General features: G+C 45.0%; 1 protein-coding gene across 4 annotated transcripts in view; it reads left to right on the top strand.

Moving 5' to 3' along the window:
• The first annotated feature begins 1,387 nt into the window (after nt 1-1,387).
• Nucleotides 1,388-19,024, top strand: part of SLC27A6 (solute carrier family 27 member 6) — a 44,471-nt gene continuing 26,834 nt past the window's right edge. For all 4 annotated transcript variants that reach the window (XR_014013111.1, XR_014013112.1, XR_014013113.1 and 1 more), the window contains exons 1-4: nt 1,388-2,248; nt 10,480-10,686; nt 13,002-13,160; nt 16,423-16,547. Coding sequence is in view for 1 of the 4 variants with exons in the window: in XM_081213712.1 (XP_081069838.1) it covers nt 1,768-2,248; nt 10,480-10,686; nt 13,002-13,160; nt 16,423-16,547 (972 nt within the window). In the remaining 3 variants the exon portion in view is untranslated. The remainder of the gene's footprint in view (nt 2,249-10,479; nt 10,687-13,001; nt 13,161-16,422; nt 16,548-19,024) is intronic.

The raw sequence follows: 19,024 nt of genomic DNA, 5'->3' as shown, positions 1-19,024 counted from the left end.
GCAGTGGCTTGGCAGTCCTCGCGGTGGGAGGCGGCAGCGGCCTGCAAGTTCTTGCCGCAGCACTCCTCGGTGGCAGAGCGGGCAGAGAAAGATTTCAGCTGGTGAAGGTAAGGCAGAGCCACGTGGTCTGGAAGATGCGGCAGGGAGGCGAGCGTCAGGGTCGTGTGGCAGCAGTGGACCGGTGTGGGTAGTGGCAGTGAGCGGTGAGGTTGTACGAGGGGGCAAGGAGGTGAGAAGTGTTGAGATGTGTCCGGGGAGACGGGGGCATTTGGCAGGCCCCCAGCTGGCTCCAGCCACCGGCCGGCAGCCGGGCAAACTTCGGTTCTCGGAACAGCATCAATCAGCAACTCAAGTCTCAGAAGCCTTCAGAAACTGAGCACGCTCTAATCAGCAGAGTGAATAACTCTTCACAACGGAAGTGGCGGACAGAGGCATATGTAAGGATATTTACAAGCGTTGGGTGGCGCTGTGGGTTAAACCACAGAGCCTAGGACTTGCCAATCAGAAGGTCGGTGGTTCGAATCCCCGCGACGGGGTGAGCTCCTGTTACTCGGTCCCTGCTCCTGCCAACCTAGCAGTTCGAAAGCACGTCAAAGTGCAAGTAGATAAATAGGTACCACTCCGTTGGGAAGGTAAACGGTGTTTCCATGCGCTGCTGTGGTTCGCCAGAAGCGGCTTAGTCATGCTGGCCACATGACCCGGAAGCTGCACGCCAGCTCCCTCGGCCAATAAAGTGAGATGAGCGCCGCAACCCCAGAGTTGGTCACGACTGGACCTAATGGTCAGGGGTCCCTTTACCTTTTTTCAGCATTAGGAACAAAGGAAAAACATGTCTGCTTCCCTTCGTGTCCAAGCAAAAAACAGTATAGCAAAAGCTATATACAAGGGAAGTTCCCAGCAGACTGCGTTGGAAGTAAACAGACATGTGACATACAACAACGCCACATGCCTGGTCTAAAGGTGGAATGGAACTATATCCTAACAAGCAGTAGAGTCCCGCAGGGCGGTGGTGGCAACAGTGGCATGAACAGATGGGGGGCATGGCATGGTGGAGGGGTGACCGCATGCGCACAGGCAGGGGTACCAACTGGAATAAAATATTGGGGGGCCAGGTAAGCCCCGCCCCACATCATTGATGGCGCACACCATTGGAACGGCAATGCCCATGAACTTTTGGGGAGGGCGGCCCCCTCAGATACTTTATGGGGGGAGCGAAGGGACCTTCGCTGCTACGCAGGCGCGCAAGTTGGCACCTCTGCTCCCGCCGTATCGTGAGGCGAGAAAAGGACAGCGGTCCTCTCGCTTTTCCCGCCGCCGCCTCCTCGGGCGAAGGGGCGGAGTCGACGCCTTATGCAAGGGCTGAGGTAGTGAAGGGGAAGACGACGACGGAGGCGCGCGCGCAACAGCCTCTCCACGCCTTCGCCGGCGGCGCTTTGCTGGGACTGCCGGGGGAAGACGCTGCCTCTGGCTCAAGTCCGCTGAGGGGACGAGGACTCTCCGCTTCCTCAGGGGCAGGCGCAGGTGCGGGGCCCGAAGCCCCTTCCAGAGGAGAGCCGCTGCGTCTTCATCTCCTTCGAGCGCCCTCCCTCCGCTCCCGGCTCCTTTACGAGGCTGCCCGGGCGCCTCGGGTGACTGGCTCCTCCCCGCTGCTCCCTTGGCCGGGCGGAGGCGAGCGGCGTGCGCTTGTTTGTCCGCCTGTTTGGTCTCCCGAAAAAAGACTTTCCAATCCGCGCGCCGTCGTTGTTTTTCGCCCCGGCCGCCGAGCTCATGTTTCCCTCTTGGGCGACGGCAGTGGCGGCCGGGCTGGTCTCCTTGCACTTCCTCCAGAAGCTCTTCTTCCCCTACTTCTGGGCCGACCTGAAGTACTTGCTGAAAGTGGCGCGCTATGGCTTGAGGGTCGAGGTCTACAGGCTGCGCGGCAGCGTTTCCACCGCGCTCCAGCGCTTCGGGGCGCTGGCCCGCCGGCAGCCCGACAAGCCCTTCCTCATCTACGAGGAGCAGGTGCACACCTACCGGGAGGTGGACCGGAGGAGCAACCGGGTGGCGCGGCTGTTCCTCGAGGAAGGGGCGCTGGCCAGGGGCGACACCGTGGCTCTGCTCATGAGCAACGAGCCCGACTTCATCCACGCCTGGTTTGGGCTGGCCAAGCTGGGCTGCGTGGTGGCTTTCCTCAACTGCAACGTCCGCGCCAGGTCCCTCCTGCACTGCATCGCCAGCTGCGCGCCCAAGATGCTGGTGGTGGGAGCAGGTAAAGTACGCGCCTGATCCGTGTTCGAAACTCCCCCGTTGTTCTAGGCGCCTTTGGCGACAGGGAATTTCCTTTGGGAGAGCAGTTTCTGGGAGCAGCACTGCCCCTGAGATTTCTGATTAAAACTGCTGAGTGGAAGAGCTTTTTCTGCCTCCCCACTTCCAGCTGCTCTCTGAAGACTGGAGAAGTCACCCTCTGTTCACAGGCTATGAAGGACTTGCTCACAAATTTATTGACAGCTGCATGAATCATTATAGCTAGGAAGTGGAAGGGGCAAGCAGAATATAAAATGGAAGGACGGTTATAAAGTGGTGTGGAATATAGCTATTAATGATAAATTAACACGTGCCATTAAGGTAAGATGGGGAATATGCAGGAGAAATGATTTTGAGGAGATATGGAGGGTGTCTGTAGAATTTGTACTGTTAAAACGGAAGGGGGTCAAACCATCACAAGAGGTGTTGAAATTTAGGGGGGGGATAGTTACAATGGAATGGCCTTGGTGGTGGTGTGCACATTTTATTCTTATTTATGATTATTACGTTGTCGAAATAAACTAAAAAACACACAAAAACAAGAGACCCTCTGAAGAAAATTAGGAGGGTGGGATCGACCATGTGAAAAATGAACAAAATATTTTAGCTGCGGTTCATTCATTTTCAGCTTTGTATTCTTGTTCTTAAAAAAAAGTGTGCCTAGACATTCCATTGTTGCGCCCATAACCTAAGTTTAAGGCGCCATTTAGCTCCTAGCTTTCATATCTGTTTCTAACGCTGCACCTGATATTTGCATATTGCCCGCCCCTTTATCCTAGTGCACTTCATTCTCCCTCCTCAACGTGCCCTATAGTTTATTCCTTCTCATGGGCGTAGCAAAAGGGGTCAGGGGTCAGCTGCCCCCCCCATCAAGTAAAACAAGAGAAATCCTTAATTAACTGACCAATCACATCGGTTCTGCCACCCCTAGGAAAAAATCCTGGCTACACCCATCTTCATTCTAGAGAATCTAGAGGAGCAGGGTGGGGGTTTATGCCAACCAGGGATGCCAACTTAAATACAGTATTGGGGGCGGGCAGTTAAGCTCCGCCCCACATAATTGCATGACATGCTGCATGCACGCCATATGAATGGCAGTGTCTGTCAACTTTGCGGAAGCCCTGCCCCCTCAAATATTGGGTTGGGGGGAATGGACCTTGGCCTCTCCGAGTTTGTTCCTGTGATACCAACTCAGGCTGCATGCAGATCAGTGATTGCGTATTTGAATACTTCTTAGAGTACAAAGGTCTATGAGCATAGAAAATGGTTTGATAGGGTAAAGCCTTCTCCTTGATAGTCTTGTTTTGCATGTGCGTGGAAACTGTAGGTTACATACACACACACACACACACACACACACACACACACACACGAGTCCTGAAAAAGGTTTGGCACTATTTTGAATATATAAACTTATAGCGGCAGGTGAGGGTGTTCTAACTTGTAATCACAAGGACATGGTGCTTTAGCAACAAAGAAGTCCCATGTTTTGCTAGAAGTTGCATGCAGCGTGCACAGCGATTTTCTTCATATCTTTAGGATTTGGGGCAGATCCTCAACATTACTTGGTCTCAGTTATGCTTTAGCAGCCAATTTAGAAGTCTTGAATGAATGAGTGAGTGAATGAATGAATCTTTATTTGCATCAGCCATCGGCCATAGCAACAAAACAGCAATGCAATATACAAAGAACAGAAATAAAAAGTTGATTATACAAAACACACTTCCGGGTCCTGAATCAGCAGTCAAATAGTGGACCTTATTCTAAGTGCCCCAGCTAAAAACCTTGAAACCTTTGCTGTCATCTGCTACTCTTGATCTGCTAGGAGGACACTGTGGCAGTGGTTGGGTGACCTGGAATGGACAATAAGAGAGGGGTGATGATCTCATTCCTCAAGTCTTTATAAAGAGTGCAAGCCAGAAGGGCATGCACCATTGATTTGGTACTGCCATCTCCACAGGGACATAAGCGTTTTTCATGTGTAGGAATCTGTAGGATTGATTATTCTTATATGTCTTGTTGAATACTGGCAGGAGCCAACAAGTGGTAGTTTCTTCTATTCGTTATGGCTCCAATATGGAAAGCTATACAGTGCTACCCCGCAAGACGAACGCCTCGGAAGACGAAAAACTCGCTAGACGAAGGAGTTTTTCGTTTTCTTAGCCACTTCGCAAGACGCATTTTCCTATGGGCTTGCTTCGCAAAACGAAACTTGCCCCGCAAGCTCCGGGGATAGCGGGGAAGCGCAGTGCATCTTCCCCGCTGTCCCCGGACCTCTTTTGAAGCAAGGGGCGGCGGGGAGAAGATCGCTTCTCCCCGTTGCCAGCCCCGCAATCTCCGGGGACAGAGGGGAAGGCGCGTGCGCCTTCCCCTCTCTCCCCGACCCCTTTTGAACCAAGGGGCGGCAACGGGGAGAAGCGATTCTCCCCGCTGCCCCTTCCCTTGCTTTAAAACAGGTCCGGGGACAGAGGGGAAGGCGTGCGGCGCTTCCCCTCTGTCCCCGGACAGTCTCCATAGGAACGCATTGATTGATTTTCAATGCATTCCTATGGGAAACCGTGCTTCGCAAGACGAAAAACTCGCAAGAAGAAAAAACTTGCGGAACGAATTAATTTCGTCTTGCGAGGCACCACTGTATTGAGCTAACCTGTTGCGCTAGCAGGAGCCAGCACAATTCCTGCTAGCCCAATGGGAATTGCTCCCTCTCCTGTTCCCTGCATCCCATCCCATCCCCAGATTTGCTCTAAAGGGTCTAGGGGGGAACCCAGAACAGATTTTAGGGGCATACAGAGGAGAAGCTTCCATCCCTCAAGGAAACTCTTTGCACTTATGGAACCTTAGCACTATCTTGAATATAAGCCAGAGGCTTTGTTTACAATTAAGTGGTATACAGTTTTTATTAAATACTGTAAAATACACGTTAAGTCAGCAAATGTATCTTTGGCAATTCCAAACCTGGGTTTGCAAAGGTAATGCGGATGAAGAGGGGTGACTGCAGGGTGAAATAGTAGAATTGGGAGGCACTGTGGACATAGACTCATAGAATTATAGAATTGTAGAGCTGAAGGAACCCAAAGGGTCTTCTAGTCCAACCCCCTGCAATACAGAAATTTCTCTTCTCTTTAATGTAATTGAACCTCCCCTGTTCAATGCTGTAAAAAGGTAAAGGACCCCTGGATGGTTAAGGTCAGTCAAAGACGACTATGGGGTGCAGCGTTCATCTCACTTTCAGGCTGAGGGAACCGGTGTTTGTCCACAGACAGCTTTCCAGGTCATGTGGCCAGCATGACTAAACCGCTTCTGGCGCAACAGGACACTGTGATGAGTTCCAGAGTACACAAAAACACCGTTTACCTTCCCGTTGCAGCGGTACCTATTTATCTACTTGCACTGGTGTGCTTTTGAACTGCTAGGTTGGCAGAAGCTGGGACAGAGCAACGGGAGCTCACCACCGTCATGCAGATTCAAACTGCAAGCCCAAGAGGCTCAGTGGGTTAGATCTGCTTGAATACCTCTGGTGAAGGAAAGTTAATACTTCTTGAGGCAGCCTGTTCTACTGATGAACAGCTCTTAGTGTTAGGAAGCATCTCCTGATGTTTAGCTGTAATCTGCTTTCATGCAGTTTCCACCCACTGAGTCTAGTCCTGTTCTCTGGAACAGCAGGGAACAAATTTGCTTCATCTTCCATATGACCACCCTTCAGATATTTGAAGACAGCAGTTACGCTCCCTATGCATGGTTGCATGGACAGCAGAATGCAGAGGATGCTGCCTTGTAGTGTCAGCTATCCCCACATGCATGCAACTGTTAACCCCTCTATACAGTGATTTTTACATAATTTTATGATGCCCTTTGTTTTGTTTTACATGTTTATCAGTTATGATTTATAATGTTATCGTCTGCTACTCTGGAACTCTTGTGAGAAGGGCAGACTACAAATACATAATAAATAAACCCTTCCAAGGTGCTTTTGAGTGTCCAAATTATCTCCCATCACCCAACCTCTTAAAGAAAGCTTCCTAGAAGCTTTGCAGATTCCCAACATACTTGCCTTCCAGTATGAAAGCCTCTCCCTGATGCAGAATTACCAAGTGGGAAAGAATACAGTGATCAATTATTGAAAACAGTTTATGCTGATTTCCATTGAGAGGCATAAGTATTTGAGAATTACTTTATTATTATTTATTAAATTTGCATACCATCCTTCATTGGAAGATCCTAGGGCGGTTCACACAGATAAATACAAATTAAGAATACAAAATACATAATAAAACAAAAACAAACCAATAAACCCCTCCCACAAACACATTTAAAAAGCCATAGAATGTTAATCAGCCAAATGCCTGGTTGAAGAAAAACGTTTTCACTTGGTGCCTAAAGATGTGTAATCGCCAGGTGAGCCTCCTTGGGGAGAGCATTCCGCAAACAGGGAGCTACCACAGAAAAGGCCCTGTTCTTGTGTTGCTGCCCTCCTGTTCTCAGACGGAATGGCAGATGACAAAGGGCCTCAGGTGATGATTGCAGGGTCCAGATTGGTTCATATGAGGAGAGGTGGTCCTTGGGGCATTGTGGTCCTGAGCATGTATAACATGTTTTCCTGAAATAGCTGTTACATATAGGACTATACATATGGATTATCATATAGAAGACACATGAATAACATAATTTTTAAATCCAGCTTTAATTGATGCTAAAGATTTCTGTAAAATGTCACCAGTAAAAACTCTCTGGAATATTAATTGTATTTCAAGAATCCTGATCATTGTCTCTTTGACCACTTAACACAAGACTAAGTGGTCTTGCATGGTAGTTAATTCCTTGTTAACATTGTACAAATTCCATGTGTCATTTGTTGCATATGGTAAATAGACTTGTGTCTTGTTTTGTCGTCCTTATGTGGATCGTGACCCTCTGTTCTATGAGATAGTTATTAAGAACAGGAGAAAATGTATGCATTTTTTAAAAAACCACTAGATAATTCAATTTGTCTTTTAAGGAACAGTTCGGTAAATATTGTTGAATCTCCACAAAAATTACTGAATTGACTTTCATAGGATCACTGTGAGACTGACTGTACTCTAAAAAATTATGCTGAAACTGAAGTAGAAATGAATGACATCTGGAGTTGTACTTGGATTGTTTATTCTTTTAGCATGTTTCAGTTTAATATTTTGCTTTAAAAGTCTTTCTTCTGAAAGTTCTATTAGCCTACATATTACCAGATGAATGCAGCTGTCTTAAATTAAAGATTGATGGGAGTAAGTTCTTGCATTGATGAAATTCATTCTGAAAAAGTAAGGAGAAACTAATGTGTGTTTAGAATCAGGGGAAATGGATATTATTTAACAAAATTAACGTGCTTTGAAAAGTACTGTACTTTAGGAAGTGATGTAAGATGTTATGGAAACATAATCACTAGGCATCATTGAAATGATATTCTGTCAAGAGAATGGGAGCAGCTGCAATCTGCCGATTCTTTATGAACTCTATGTACTTCCAGCAGGTTTTGATACTGTTGATCGTGGTATCCTCCTGGGATGTCCCCGAGTCACAGGATGAGTGCCCCATTTTATGGTGGGTTTAGTTCTGCTTACAGGATTGATTCCAGAAAATGCTCTTGGGTGACTGTGCCTTGAGCCTCTGTGGTGTGCCATAGGGCATGATTTTGTCCCCAGTACTATCTAATGTCCATATGAAGCCACTGGGAGTGTCATTAAAAGCTATCAGTCAAGATGACACTGGTATGCCGATGGTGGCAAGCTCTGTTTCTCTGTAACATCTGAATCGGGAGGGACAATACATTCTTAATAAACTGCAACTTAATCTTGACAAGATAGTGGCCATGTCTGGAAATTGAGCTTCGTACAAGCTCTAGATCAGGTTGTACTCCATATGAAGGAGCAGGTGTGTAATTTGGGGCTTCTCCTAGATTTATTGCCTTCATTAGAGGCCCAGGTGGCCTCTGGCTCAAAGTACCCATTACCAGCTTTGGTTGGTATTCCATCTACAACCAGTTCTATACACCGAGAGCTTTGCATAGATGGTCCATACATTGGTAACTTCCCAATGAGACTACAGTAATGTGCTGTACATGAGGCTACCCTTGCATCTGGTTTGCAAACTACAGCCAGCTGAAAATGCAGCTGCTAGAGTGCTTAGTGGGACACCCAGCTGTAGAGGTACTGTGCCAGTTTTTAAAGATGTACCACATCTTAATTAGACATGAGGGGAAGTGTTGGTGCTGACCTTTAAAGCCCTAAACGGCCTCAGTTCAGTATATCTGAAGGAGTGGTTCTACCCCCATTGTTCTACCCAGACGCTGAGGTCCAGTGCCGAGGGCCTTCTAGCGGCTCCCTCACTGCAAGAAGCCAAGTTACAGGCCTTCTCGGTGGTGGTGCCCGCCCTATGGAACGCCCTCCCACCAGATTTCAAAGAGAACAACAACTACCAGACTTTTAGAAGACATCTGAAGGCAGCCCTGTTTAGGGAAGCTTTGAATGTTTGATGCATTACTGTATTTTAATATTTTATTGGAAGCTGCCCAGAGTGGCTGGGGAAGCCCAGCCAGATGGGCGGGGTATAACTAACTAACTAACTAACTATCTATATCTATCTATCTATCTATCTATCTATCTATCTATCTATCTATCATCTATTTATTTATTTATTTATTTATTTCAGGGTTTTGTTGTTAACATAACATTTAAAGCCTAAACCACTTGGGACAAGGATACCTAGCAAACCACCTCTCCCAGTACAATTCGAGCTTATATTTAAGATCTGCCAAGGAGAATCCTCTGGCCTCTTCACAGCCACTTCAGAGGAGAATCAAGGATGTATGCATGTGCATGTGCATGTGTGGTGTAGTGGTTAAGAGTGGTAGACTCATAATCTGGTGAACTGGGTTCGCGTCCCTGCTCCTCCCCATGCAGCTGCTGGGTGACCTTGGGCTAGTCACACTTCTTTGAAGTCTCTCAGCCCCACTCACCTCACAGAGTGTTTGTTGTTGGGGAGGAAGGGAAAGGAGATTGTTAGCTGCTTTGAGACTCCTTAGGGTAGTGATAAAGCGGGATATCAACTCTAAATCCAAACTCTTCTTCATGTGTTTTCTCCCATAATGCTAAGCCAGGACTAGCTAACCTGTGGTCCTCCTAAAGTTGTTGGATCCCACCAGCCCCAGCCAGCATAGCTAATGGTCAGTTAGTCTGACAACATCTAGGGCCTCCGGAGCCGCATGTGGCTCTTTTACACTTTTGCCGCGGCTCCGGGGTGGATACTAGCGAGGGGAGGAGGCGCATTGTGCGCCCTGACACTCCCCACTGTGGCGGGCGCTGTACTGGCTGTGACATCGCCGACGTTGCCCGCCCGCCCGCCCGCCTGCTACATTGTAAGGGGCATGTACGCTGGTCACTGCATTGAAAGGGGGCATGTACGCTGGTCACTGTTTTGAAGGGGAGTGAAGAACACACACACACAAAAAGGTAACTTGTTAATTTAACGTTTATTTCTATGAGGAAGAGTAATTCTGAGGGGTCAAACAAAGAAATAATAATAAAAGTGACAAAAAAGTTGTTTTTATAATGACGAGTTTTGCGGCTCCCAGTTTTTTTTCCTTCGGAAACGGGTCCAAGTGGCTCTTTTCGTCTTAAAGGTTGCAGACCCCTGATCTAGGGGAAGGCATAGCTTAGTTCCCCTTTTGTCAAACTTTGGATTAGTGTTACGTGAAGCTAATCATCATGTCTTTCTCATACCCTAGTGCAGTGAAGAAATGAAAAGCTGAATGGTGCTTTCTAGATGATAGTATATTTTGTTCTCAGTGGCTCCTTTTGGGTTCTGTTGAAGATTGTAATCTGGGACACAAACCTGACCTGCATCCTGCCCCACTCTCCGATCCTGACAGACATTTCACTACTGATATCTAGTCGTACCTCAGGTTACATATGCTTCAGGTTACATACACTTCAGGTTACAGACTCTGCTAACCCAGAAATAGTACCTTGGGTTAAGAACTTTGCTTCAGGATGAGAACAGAAATCGTGCTCCGGTGGCACGGTGGCAGCGGGAGGCCCCATTAGCTAAAGTGGTGCTTCAGGTTAAGAACAGACCTCCGGAACGAATTAAGTACGTAACCAGAGGTACCACTGTATTTAATTGAATCCAGTATTGTATTTAATATGTTGCAATATTATTTTTTAGATATGCTTGGAACCTTAGAGGAAATTCTTCCTAGCCTCCAAGAAGATATCAGGATTTGGGTGATGGCGAAAGAATCCACATTGCCACATGTTGATACCATTTTGGACAAGCTGGAAGTTGCCTCTGATGATCCTGTACCAGCTAATCTCTGTGTTGCTAATCACTTGAAGGATCCTCACCTCTACATTTTTACCTCTGGAACAACAGGTACAACATTCTATAAAGGTTTTCAATACACAGTCAGAAGTGATTGTGGTGGTGTTGTTTTTTAATGATTAACCTAGTGCAAACACACTATAAATCTACACTGATATGGGAGGGCCCCACCTCGAAAAGCTCTTGGCTTGGAAAACAGTTAAAACTTTTCTTTCTTTTTTAAGGCCAGCTGCCTACTGTATACTTCTGACCCCATAAACCTATATAGTACGTAGTAAGCTTTTCAGTTTTTCCAGATGGCCAGGACATTAAACTTACTCATTTAAGAAATAACTACTTTTTGTTTTACCTTTTAATATTGCAAAACAACAACCACCACCTACTAATTCTACTTTGAATATTGGAACAAATAGCAGCATATTTTCTGATCATGTGACGTAGCTTTGGAATTTGGCTTCGTGAGCTTTATAATCTCCTTTCTTAGCATGTTGTTATACATCTGTTATGAAATGTTTCCTGTCCAAGCTTGCTGAGCTTACGGGTCATTGTGGAGAAAGAAAATAGGATTAAGTTACTAACTAGCCCTTTAGTTTTGAAGCAGATGGTCAGGTTTGTTGCCATTGGTACAGATGCTAAGAAGCTAAGATCTTTATGTGCTTGTTTCGAAACACTCCTTATCGGAGGACATGAAAAGCAACATTATATAGCTGATTGAAAACAAATGTTCCACTCATAGTATTATTGTTATTTGTTAAATTGTATGATTATTTTTGTATTAAATATTATTTAAGGGGCCCTATTTGCCATATGTTCCTTACATTTTGATTAACAGCAAAGGCTAATTTATGTGTCTGTGCCATATACCAATATTATAGATGCCTTTTCGTTTTCTTCTCTGATGCTTGCAGAACATGTCTTATCTCCGTTACCCATAATATTTCCTGATCAATGATGTAGCACACATCCCCCCCTTTTAACTTGTATTATTGAAGCCAAGTGCTTAGATCTTAATTTTACATACATTTAAAGCCACACTTGTGTGCATGGTCCCTATTGAAATAAATGCAGCAGCACATGCAGAATTTTGACATGGAAAAAACAACAACCTCTCACATCTTCCAGGATCAGGTTGAAGCGTAAGTCAGTTTAATTCATGCTGCATATATACACTCTATCGCAGGAGACCTGGGCCCTGTGGGACTTGACATTCTTTCGCAGGGCCTGCAAGACGGAGCTGTTCCGCCTGGCCTTCGATCCGGGCCCAGTTTGACCCCCCTATATGGGACCCTGTAAGCTACCTCTTTGGCCCTTTTATTGCCTCATGTGGGATCAACATGGATAGCTGGTCCTGATGAATACTTGAGGTTCCCGACCCCTATGGTTGTAATCTCATGGGCAGTCATTTAATTTTATCCTGATTCTAATTTTTAAGCTGTATTTTAATCAATTGTTTGTGTTTTAATGTATTTGACATTTGATGTTAGCTGCCCTGAGCCCAGTCATGGCCGGGGAGGGTGGGGTATAAATAAAAATTTACTTACTTTCATATAGAATTTGCAAAAGCATCATTTGCCTAAAAATTTACAACTTTTATAATTAAAGCAAAGCAGGTTGTGTGACCAGAAAAGAAGCTGTTTTCTAAGGAAATAATTAGACTATCTAATTATTACAACTATATGTGTGATAGAGTATCGGAGGGGAAAGGGAGCTGGTTAATAGTTTGTTCCCCTCCCTCCACCAACCAAGCAATTTTCCTAATCTAATTCACACCTGTAACACCTTTGATGCCTATAGCTTCAAGATGTGATGCCTGGATTTAGATCAGGAAAGTGCCGTAGGTGAAAGAACATCAGGATGTCCAATCTGTAAAAAGCTGTAGTAGGGGTTTTTTTTTTGGGGGGGGGGGAATCATTGATGGAGCTTTTTGTTTTATATACCTGGGTAGCAGGGAGTATATAGCTTCCATAAACTGGCTACTTGTTTTGAAATAATAAGTTTTCTTTTCAAAAATATATTATTATTTCATTTTTCTTCAAACAATAAAATAATATTACATCAAATTTCAATATCCAATTTCAAAATAATATGTTTTCTTAATGCATTGACTTGCCTGTTATTTTAACCTTTTCGCAGAATATATAGTGAATGGGCTTCAGCAGAAGCAACTGGTTTGTTTATTTATTTTGGATGTTGCTTAGTAATATCCCAGAACAATTTGTGCAAATTACGTAACCTATTTTAGCATACAGATGAAAATTTCACCCTGGAGTGCAAAAAGTAGCCATTGATTTTTTAATTAAGCAGTGTTTACTTCCTTTGAAAGAAAAAAAATATATTTTTGCGTATATTTTATTTCTTTATTTCAGGTTTACCAAAGGCTGCAATTATCAGTCATCTGCAAGTTCTGAAAGGAGCTGCTGGATTATGGGCATTTGGTGCTACTCCTGATGACATAATTTATATTACTCTCCCTCTTTACCACAGTGCAGCCGCTCTACTTGGCATAGGTGGATGCATTGAACTGGGTAAGGCAAGTTGACATTTCCATTCCACCTTAAGGAACAGGCATGAGATTGTTGCGTGTCACATGTCTGTTTACATTCCAGCACAGATTGCTGGGAACTTCCATTTGTGTATAGCTTTTGCTTTTGCTGTTCTCTCTGAGACGACACAGGGACGCGGGTGGCGCTGTGGGTAAAAGCCTCAGCGCCTAGGGCTTGCCGATCGAAAGGTCGGCGGTTCGAATCCCCGCGGCGGCGTGCGCTCCCGCTGCTCGGTCCCAGCGCCTGCCAACCTAGCAGTTCGAAAGCACCCCTGGGTGCAAGTAGATAAATAGGTACCGCTTACCAGCGGGAAGGTAAACGGCGTTCCGTGTGCTGCGCTGGCTCGCCAGATGCAGCTTTGTCACGCTGGCCACGTGACCCGGAAGTGTCTCCGGACAGCGCTGGCCCACGGCCTATAGAGTGAGATGGGCGCACAAACCCCAGAGTCTGTCAAGACTGGCCCGTTCGGGCGGGGGTACCTTTACCTTTACCTTTACCTGAGACGACACACGAGAGAGACGACATGTTTCTGTGTCCTGATTTATGTTTAATAAATCTGTAGCTGTAGAATGATTTCACAAGCCTCATGCCTATTCTGTGTGCGCAGTACACTCTGCTAATAGCGTGCCCTGGTCGCTGATTTATGTCTAAGCACAGGCTGATGGAAGGAGACGGCACAGCTGGGGCTTGCCAGCTGGCCTCCCAGCCCTCTGCAAGTCCATAGTCTTTAGTCATGCTGGTGTATTGTTAAACTACATAACAAGTGTTTCTAAAGGAGATGAATGATCAACTACTACACTGAAATAGTTAGAATAAGCCAAGAAAAGACCCTCAATCAATAATCACATTAATGGGGTGTGCCTTGTAGTTCCTTTAACTTTTAGTCCATGTTTCAGGTGTGTGCTTGGCATATTGTAGGAATGCAAAGTTACAGGTTAGGTTCCATCAAGGCAAGGTCAGGCAAAGCAGAGGTCAAGTTCCAAAAAGGCAAGCAATAGAGGTGGTATCTGGATAGATCCAACTGAAGGTCAGTCAATGCAGGCCTTAATATCCCTACGACAACCAGGAACCCTACACTGAACCTTAAATAGGTCTGCTGCTTTCTCTGAGCAGTTGAGGCCCATTGCTTGTGAGCAGAGCTACTTTTAAAGGGGCCCAGCGCTATAAGGATGGAGAGTCAGAGCCCAGGGTCATGGGAAAGGGCAGCTGTAAGAAGCTCTGGAGAATATCTTCTTCCACCTGATACACGTTGCTCCCATAGGACTTCCGTTACAGGCCTCTGAGGATAGCTTTATGTTGTTGAGATGGTTCTATACTGGCTGCAGGTGATAAGCATAATTTGTTTCCACGATCTACTGGGAGAAAGACAGAGATGAAAGCACCTTCTGTTTTTTTTTAAAAAGTGTGTGTGGGGGGGGGTGGGACTTACAGCAGTTTCACTTTTTCCTAATCAGCCAAATGAATTACTCTGAAAAGCTGGGTCTTAGTATTTCCTCTGCATAAAATGGATGAAAGTTCACACAAATAGCGTATAGTAACTTTCTGATGCATAGAAGACTCCTGCGTGCACAAAAAAAATTTCAGAGTGGGTGCGGTTGGATAAGCAGGGCATCCAAACTCTAAGGAGCAGCAAACAAATTAAACATCCCTTCTGCGTTCATATAGCATTCTGCACGTTTCTGTGTAAACAGGCATTTTCACCTCAAGGGAAATTTACCAGTACTTCCCAGAAGGGCGGCAGCCAATATGGCCTGGCCCTGAGCACAGCTTGATATATAACTGCTAAGATCAGAAATACGTTTTGCATGGTTGCAGTCTGCCTGTCCCTAGTTCCTGAACGGGGTAACTGTGCCCCTGAAGGACCAGGAGCGCAGCCTGGGAGCACAGTATACCTGGAGGAGCATCTCCACCCCCATCATTCAGCCTGAACACTGGGGTCCAGCTCTGAGGGCCTTCTGGCAGTTTCCTTCACTGAGAGAAGTGAGATTGCAGGGAACCAGGGAGAGGGCCTTCTCGGTAGTGGCGCCCGCCCTGTGGAACACCCATCATTTGTCAAGGAAATATACAAGTACCTGACTTTTAGAAGTCATCTGAAGGCAGCCCTGTTTAGGGAAGTTTTTAAAGTTTGATGTTTTATCGCTTTTTATTATTAATAATAATATTCTGTTGGGAGCTGCCCAGAGTGGCTGGAGCAACCCAGCCAGATGGGCAGGGTATAAATAACTTCTTCTTCTTCTTCTTCTTCTTCTTCTTATTATTATTATTATTATTATTATTATTATTGGACCTGGCCATGCCAGTAGGTTAGCCTATCCTGGTTTAAGGGATATTTAGCATTACAAGAGTGTTCTGGTAGAATCAATTACCTCAAAGGCACACCGAACATGTTGTTCAGGCATGGTGATCAATCTGGTTGTGGGAGACCGGGTGCTGTGCACAGGCCTAGCTAGCACTGTCAGCTCCTGAGATACAACCCTCCAACCATAAAAGACTCAAAATACACAGCCCAGTTCACCCTGCTCCCCTGATATCAAGGACTTGCCCCAATCGTGGCCTGCCAGCAGTGTGAAAACGTCCAAGAGAAGGATAGATTTATTGTTTATTTGAAGAAGCTTGTGCCATAATAAATCTGTTGCTGCTTTTGCTTCAACAGACTAACACACTTCTCCTCTGGCAACAGAGCGGAGTCACTGCGCCCAGTTCAGCCTTCATGCAAAGGCATAGTGTGTTTTAGGGGTGGGGTTCATCTCAGCCTGAGGCCATAGTCCCTTCTAAGCCGTTTGAAGCCACATACCAGTGGTAGGTGGGGAAAGAGGCGAAAGTGGGTAGGGCAACAAATGTCAACTTTACCTTTCTACAGGAGCCTAGTTTTTATACACAATCTTTCACGCCACTATCAGCCATCCATACAAGCAGGACACATGATCAGAGTTCAAAGACCCATTCCAGTCATTCAAAAATAGTGTGCAAAGCAGAGACACTAAGAGGTGTGGCCTGAGGAGAGTACAAGGGCCAGATGGAGAGGTACGGGAAATCTGTATTCAGCCCCCAAGACTTTGAGGTTCCCTGCCCCAATGTATTGCAACATGTACATATATATATATTTAATTAAACCAAGTGTGTATCAGTTAAATTCAAATCTGTTCTTAAGGATGTTAGACCTAAATAAAATTATCCAGTAGGTACTGTGCATAGTGTCAGCCAAACGTTAATCCTGAAACTGTGGTTTTGTTTTTTCCCCAAGGTGCGACATGTGTTTTAAGAAAGAAGTTTTCAGCTAGCCAGTTCTGGACTGATTGCAAAAAGTATAATATTACAGTTATTCAATACATTGGGGAACTGTGTCGTTACCTTTGCAAGCAGCCTGTGGTAAGTCCAATTAAAATAATATGTGTTAGTTTTATCTATAGCCCACTCTTCATCTAATGAGACCCTAGAGCAGTTTACGAAAGACAATTTTGAACAATACAAAACGCAATCAGATACCATCATAAAATTATTAAAACCATGCTTATGTGGCAGAAAACCTCAGAGCACAAAACTCTGACTTCCATTAATGGTTGCGATTTACCTGAACAATTTTGAATGAGTTGGAACACTCCTGCTATCTGGGTACCTAGCCTGGGTAAACAACATTGGAATTGTCCCCAAGATTGCAAGATTGTCAACAAAAGAAAAAATGGGTGCTGCAAGAATTTCAGTCATTCTAAGCATGCATAAATCTCTCTCTCGCCAAGGATCCCAGCCAAATATATTATGAGGCAAGCAACTCTTTGAAAGGATAGTCTGCCTCCTATCTTATTGCTTCTAAAAGAAATCTACCTGCTTCTAAAGTACAGTATTTTTCCATGTATAAGACAACCTTTTTATGAAAATCTTAGTGATAAATTGGGGGTTGTCTTATACTTGGGGTGATATGGTAAGTAAACAAGGGCTGGAGCCTTGTTGGTAGCAGGTAGCAGGGAACAGTTGCCAAGGGGGTGGTCATCGAAAAATAGCTCAGCAAAATTGCAAAAGAAGCTCAACAACTGTTTTTGTGATTTCCTCCCAAAAGCTCAACAACTTCATTAATTTTAAAATTTCTTAATTTTGGACTCCCCAAAATAGGGGTCATCTTATACATGGTGTTGTGTTATACACGGAAAAATACGTTACACGTGAAAGCAGAGTTAGAGGCAGTCTCCATGGCATGCATGATCTGCATTTGCACTTTGGGGCCAATATTTACACAGAGCGATTCAGATTTCTCATAGCTAGTTTCTGGCTCCGCAAAAATGGCAATTCCTTAGTTATTTATGGAAATGCCTGTATTGGGACTGACAGCATTACTGCCATGCCATGCACAAACATCCGAAAAATGTGTTTTCTGTCATCTTATATTGTGAACGGCCCTGAGATCTGTTAATGTAGAGGGGTTTATAAATCTAAGTAAGTAAAAACTCAAGAAGATAAATCTGTGAAAGATAAATCAAGAGAGAACAATAGGGAAGTTCAAAGCAAGAGAAATACAAATTGTTGGTTCTCACCACTGTCCTATATAAATGTGTAATAGCACCTACAAATTCATATCGCAGATGAAGAATTACAAAAAATATTTGAAGGCACAGCCACTCCAGCCAGACAAATTCCTTATATGTACCCAGTGTTAATCAGCATCAGTAGGTTCCCATTCTTTTTACTATGCTATTATATTCAGAAAGATGTGGATTAGATTGGATTATTGACATCCTGGTATGAGCCCTGCCTGATTTAGGTTGTATATTTTTCAGTGTAGAATAGCAATTGACAGATTGAAGATGGGTTTTGTGCAGAAAATAAAACAAGGTCTCGTTGGGAGTGCTAAAGCTTTGGTTCAAGGCCAGTTTTGTTTTTTGCTTTTTTTGTAATAGCTGCCTCCCTCTTATTAGGGCCATCATAACTGCTGAAGGAGAAACAACAATATGTTGTGTTATTTATTTATTTACACAACACATCCCACACTTTCAACATAATGTATGTTGCCAAGGCAGCTAACAGAGTAGAAAGAAACAAACTAGTATAATTTAAAACAACGAAGGTAGATAGAATTCAGCGTCATGCTATTACAAATGTTCTGTCTACGCAAGCCTATTAGCTTGCCAGATGGAACAACACCCCCTCTCTGGTCTGTGGGTTCTCCCCCTGAGCCAATTCCAGGGGCACACAGGAGAGGGGGAAAGCCTCATTGCACAAGTGGAAGTCCGAGTGCAGGGCTTCCTGCTGACGGTGTTCTTTAGATCATGGGTAGACAATATAAGGCCCGGGGGGCCGGATGCAGCCCAATCGCCTTCTCAATCTGGCCCCAGGACGGTCCGGGAACCAGCGTGTTTTTACATGAGTAGAAGGTGTCCTTTTATTTAAAATGCATCTCTGGGTTATTTGTGGGGCCTGCCTGGTGTTTTTACATGAGTAGAAGGTGTCCTTTTATTTAAAATGCGTTTCTGGGGTATTTGTGGGGCATAGGAATTCGTTCATTAATTTTTTCCAAAATATAGTCCTGCTCCCCCCGCAAGGTCTGAGGGACAGAGGACTGAAAATGTTTGCTGACCCCTGCTTTAGATGAATCTCGCCCAAAGCATACAGTTAGTCTAATAGTGTATTTTAATTGTTGTAACAGAGCGTGGGATATTAGGGTGAAAGGCAGGTAAGTAATAACAACAAACTACTGCAGTAATCTTGCCAACCTAGCAGTTCGAAAGCACGTCAAAGTGCAAGTAGATAAATAGGTACCACTCCGGCAGGAAGGTAAACGGCGTTTCCATGCACTGTTCTGGTTCGCCAGAAGTGGCTTAGTCATGCTGGCCACATGACCCGGAAGCTGTACGCCG

Source organism: Podarcis bocagei, assembly GCF_964188305.1.
Source record: "Podarcis bocagei genome assembly, chromosome: 11".
Taxonomy (NCBI): Eukaryota; Metazoa; Chordata; class Lepidosauria; order Squamata; family Lacertidae; genus Podarcis; species Podarcis bocagei.
The sequence above is the reverse complement of the archived record's forward strand: the minus strand, read 5'-3'. Positions and strand labels throughout refer to the sequence as shown.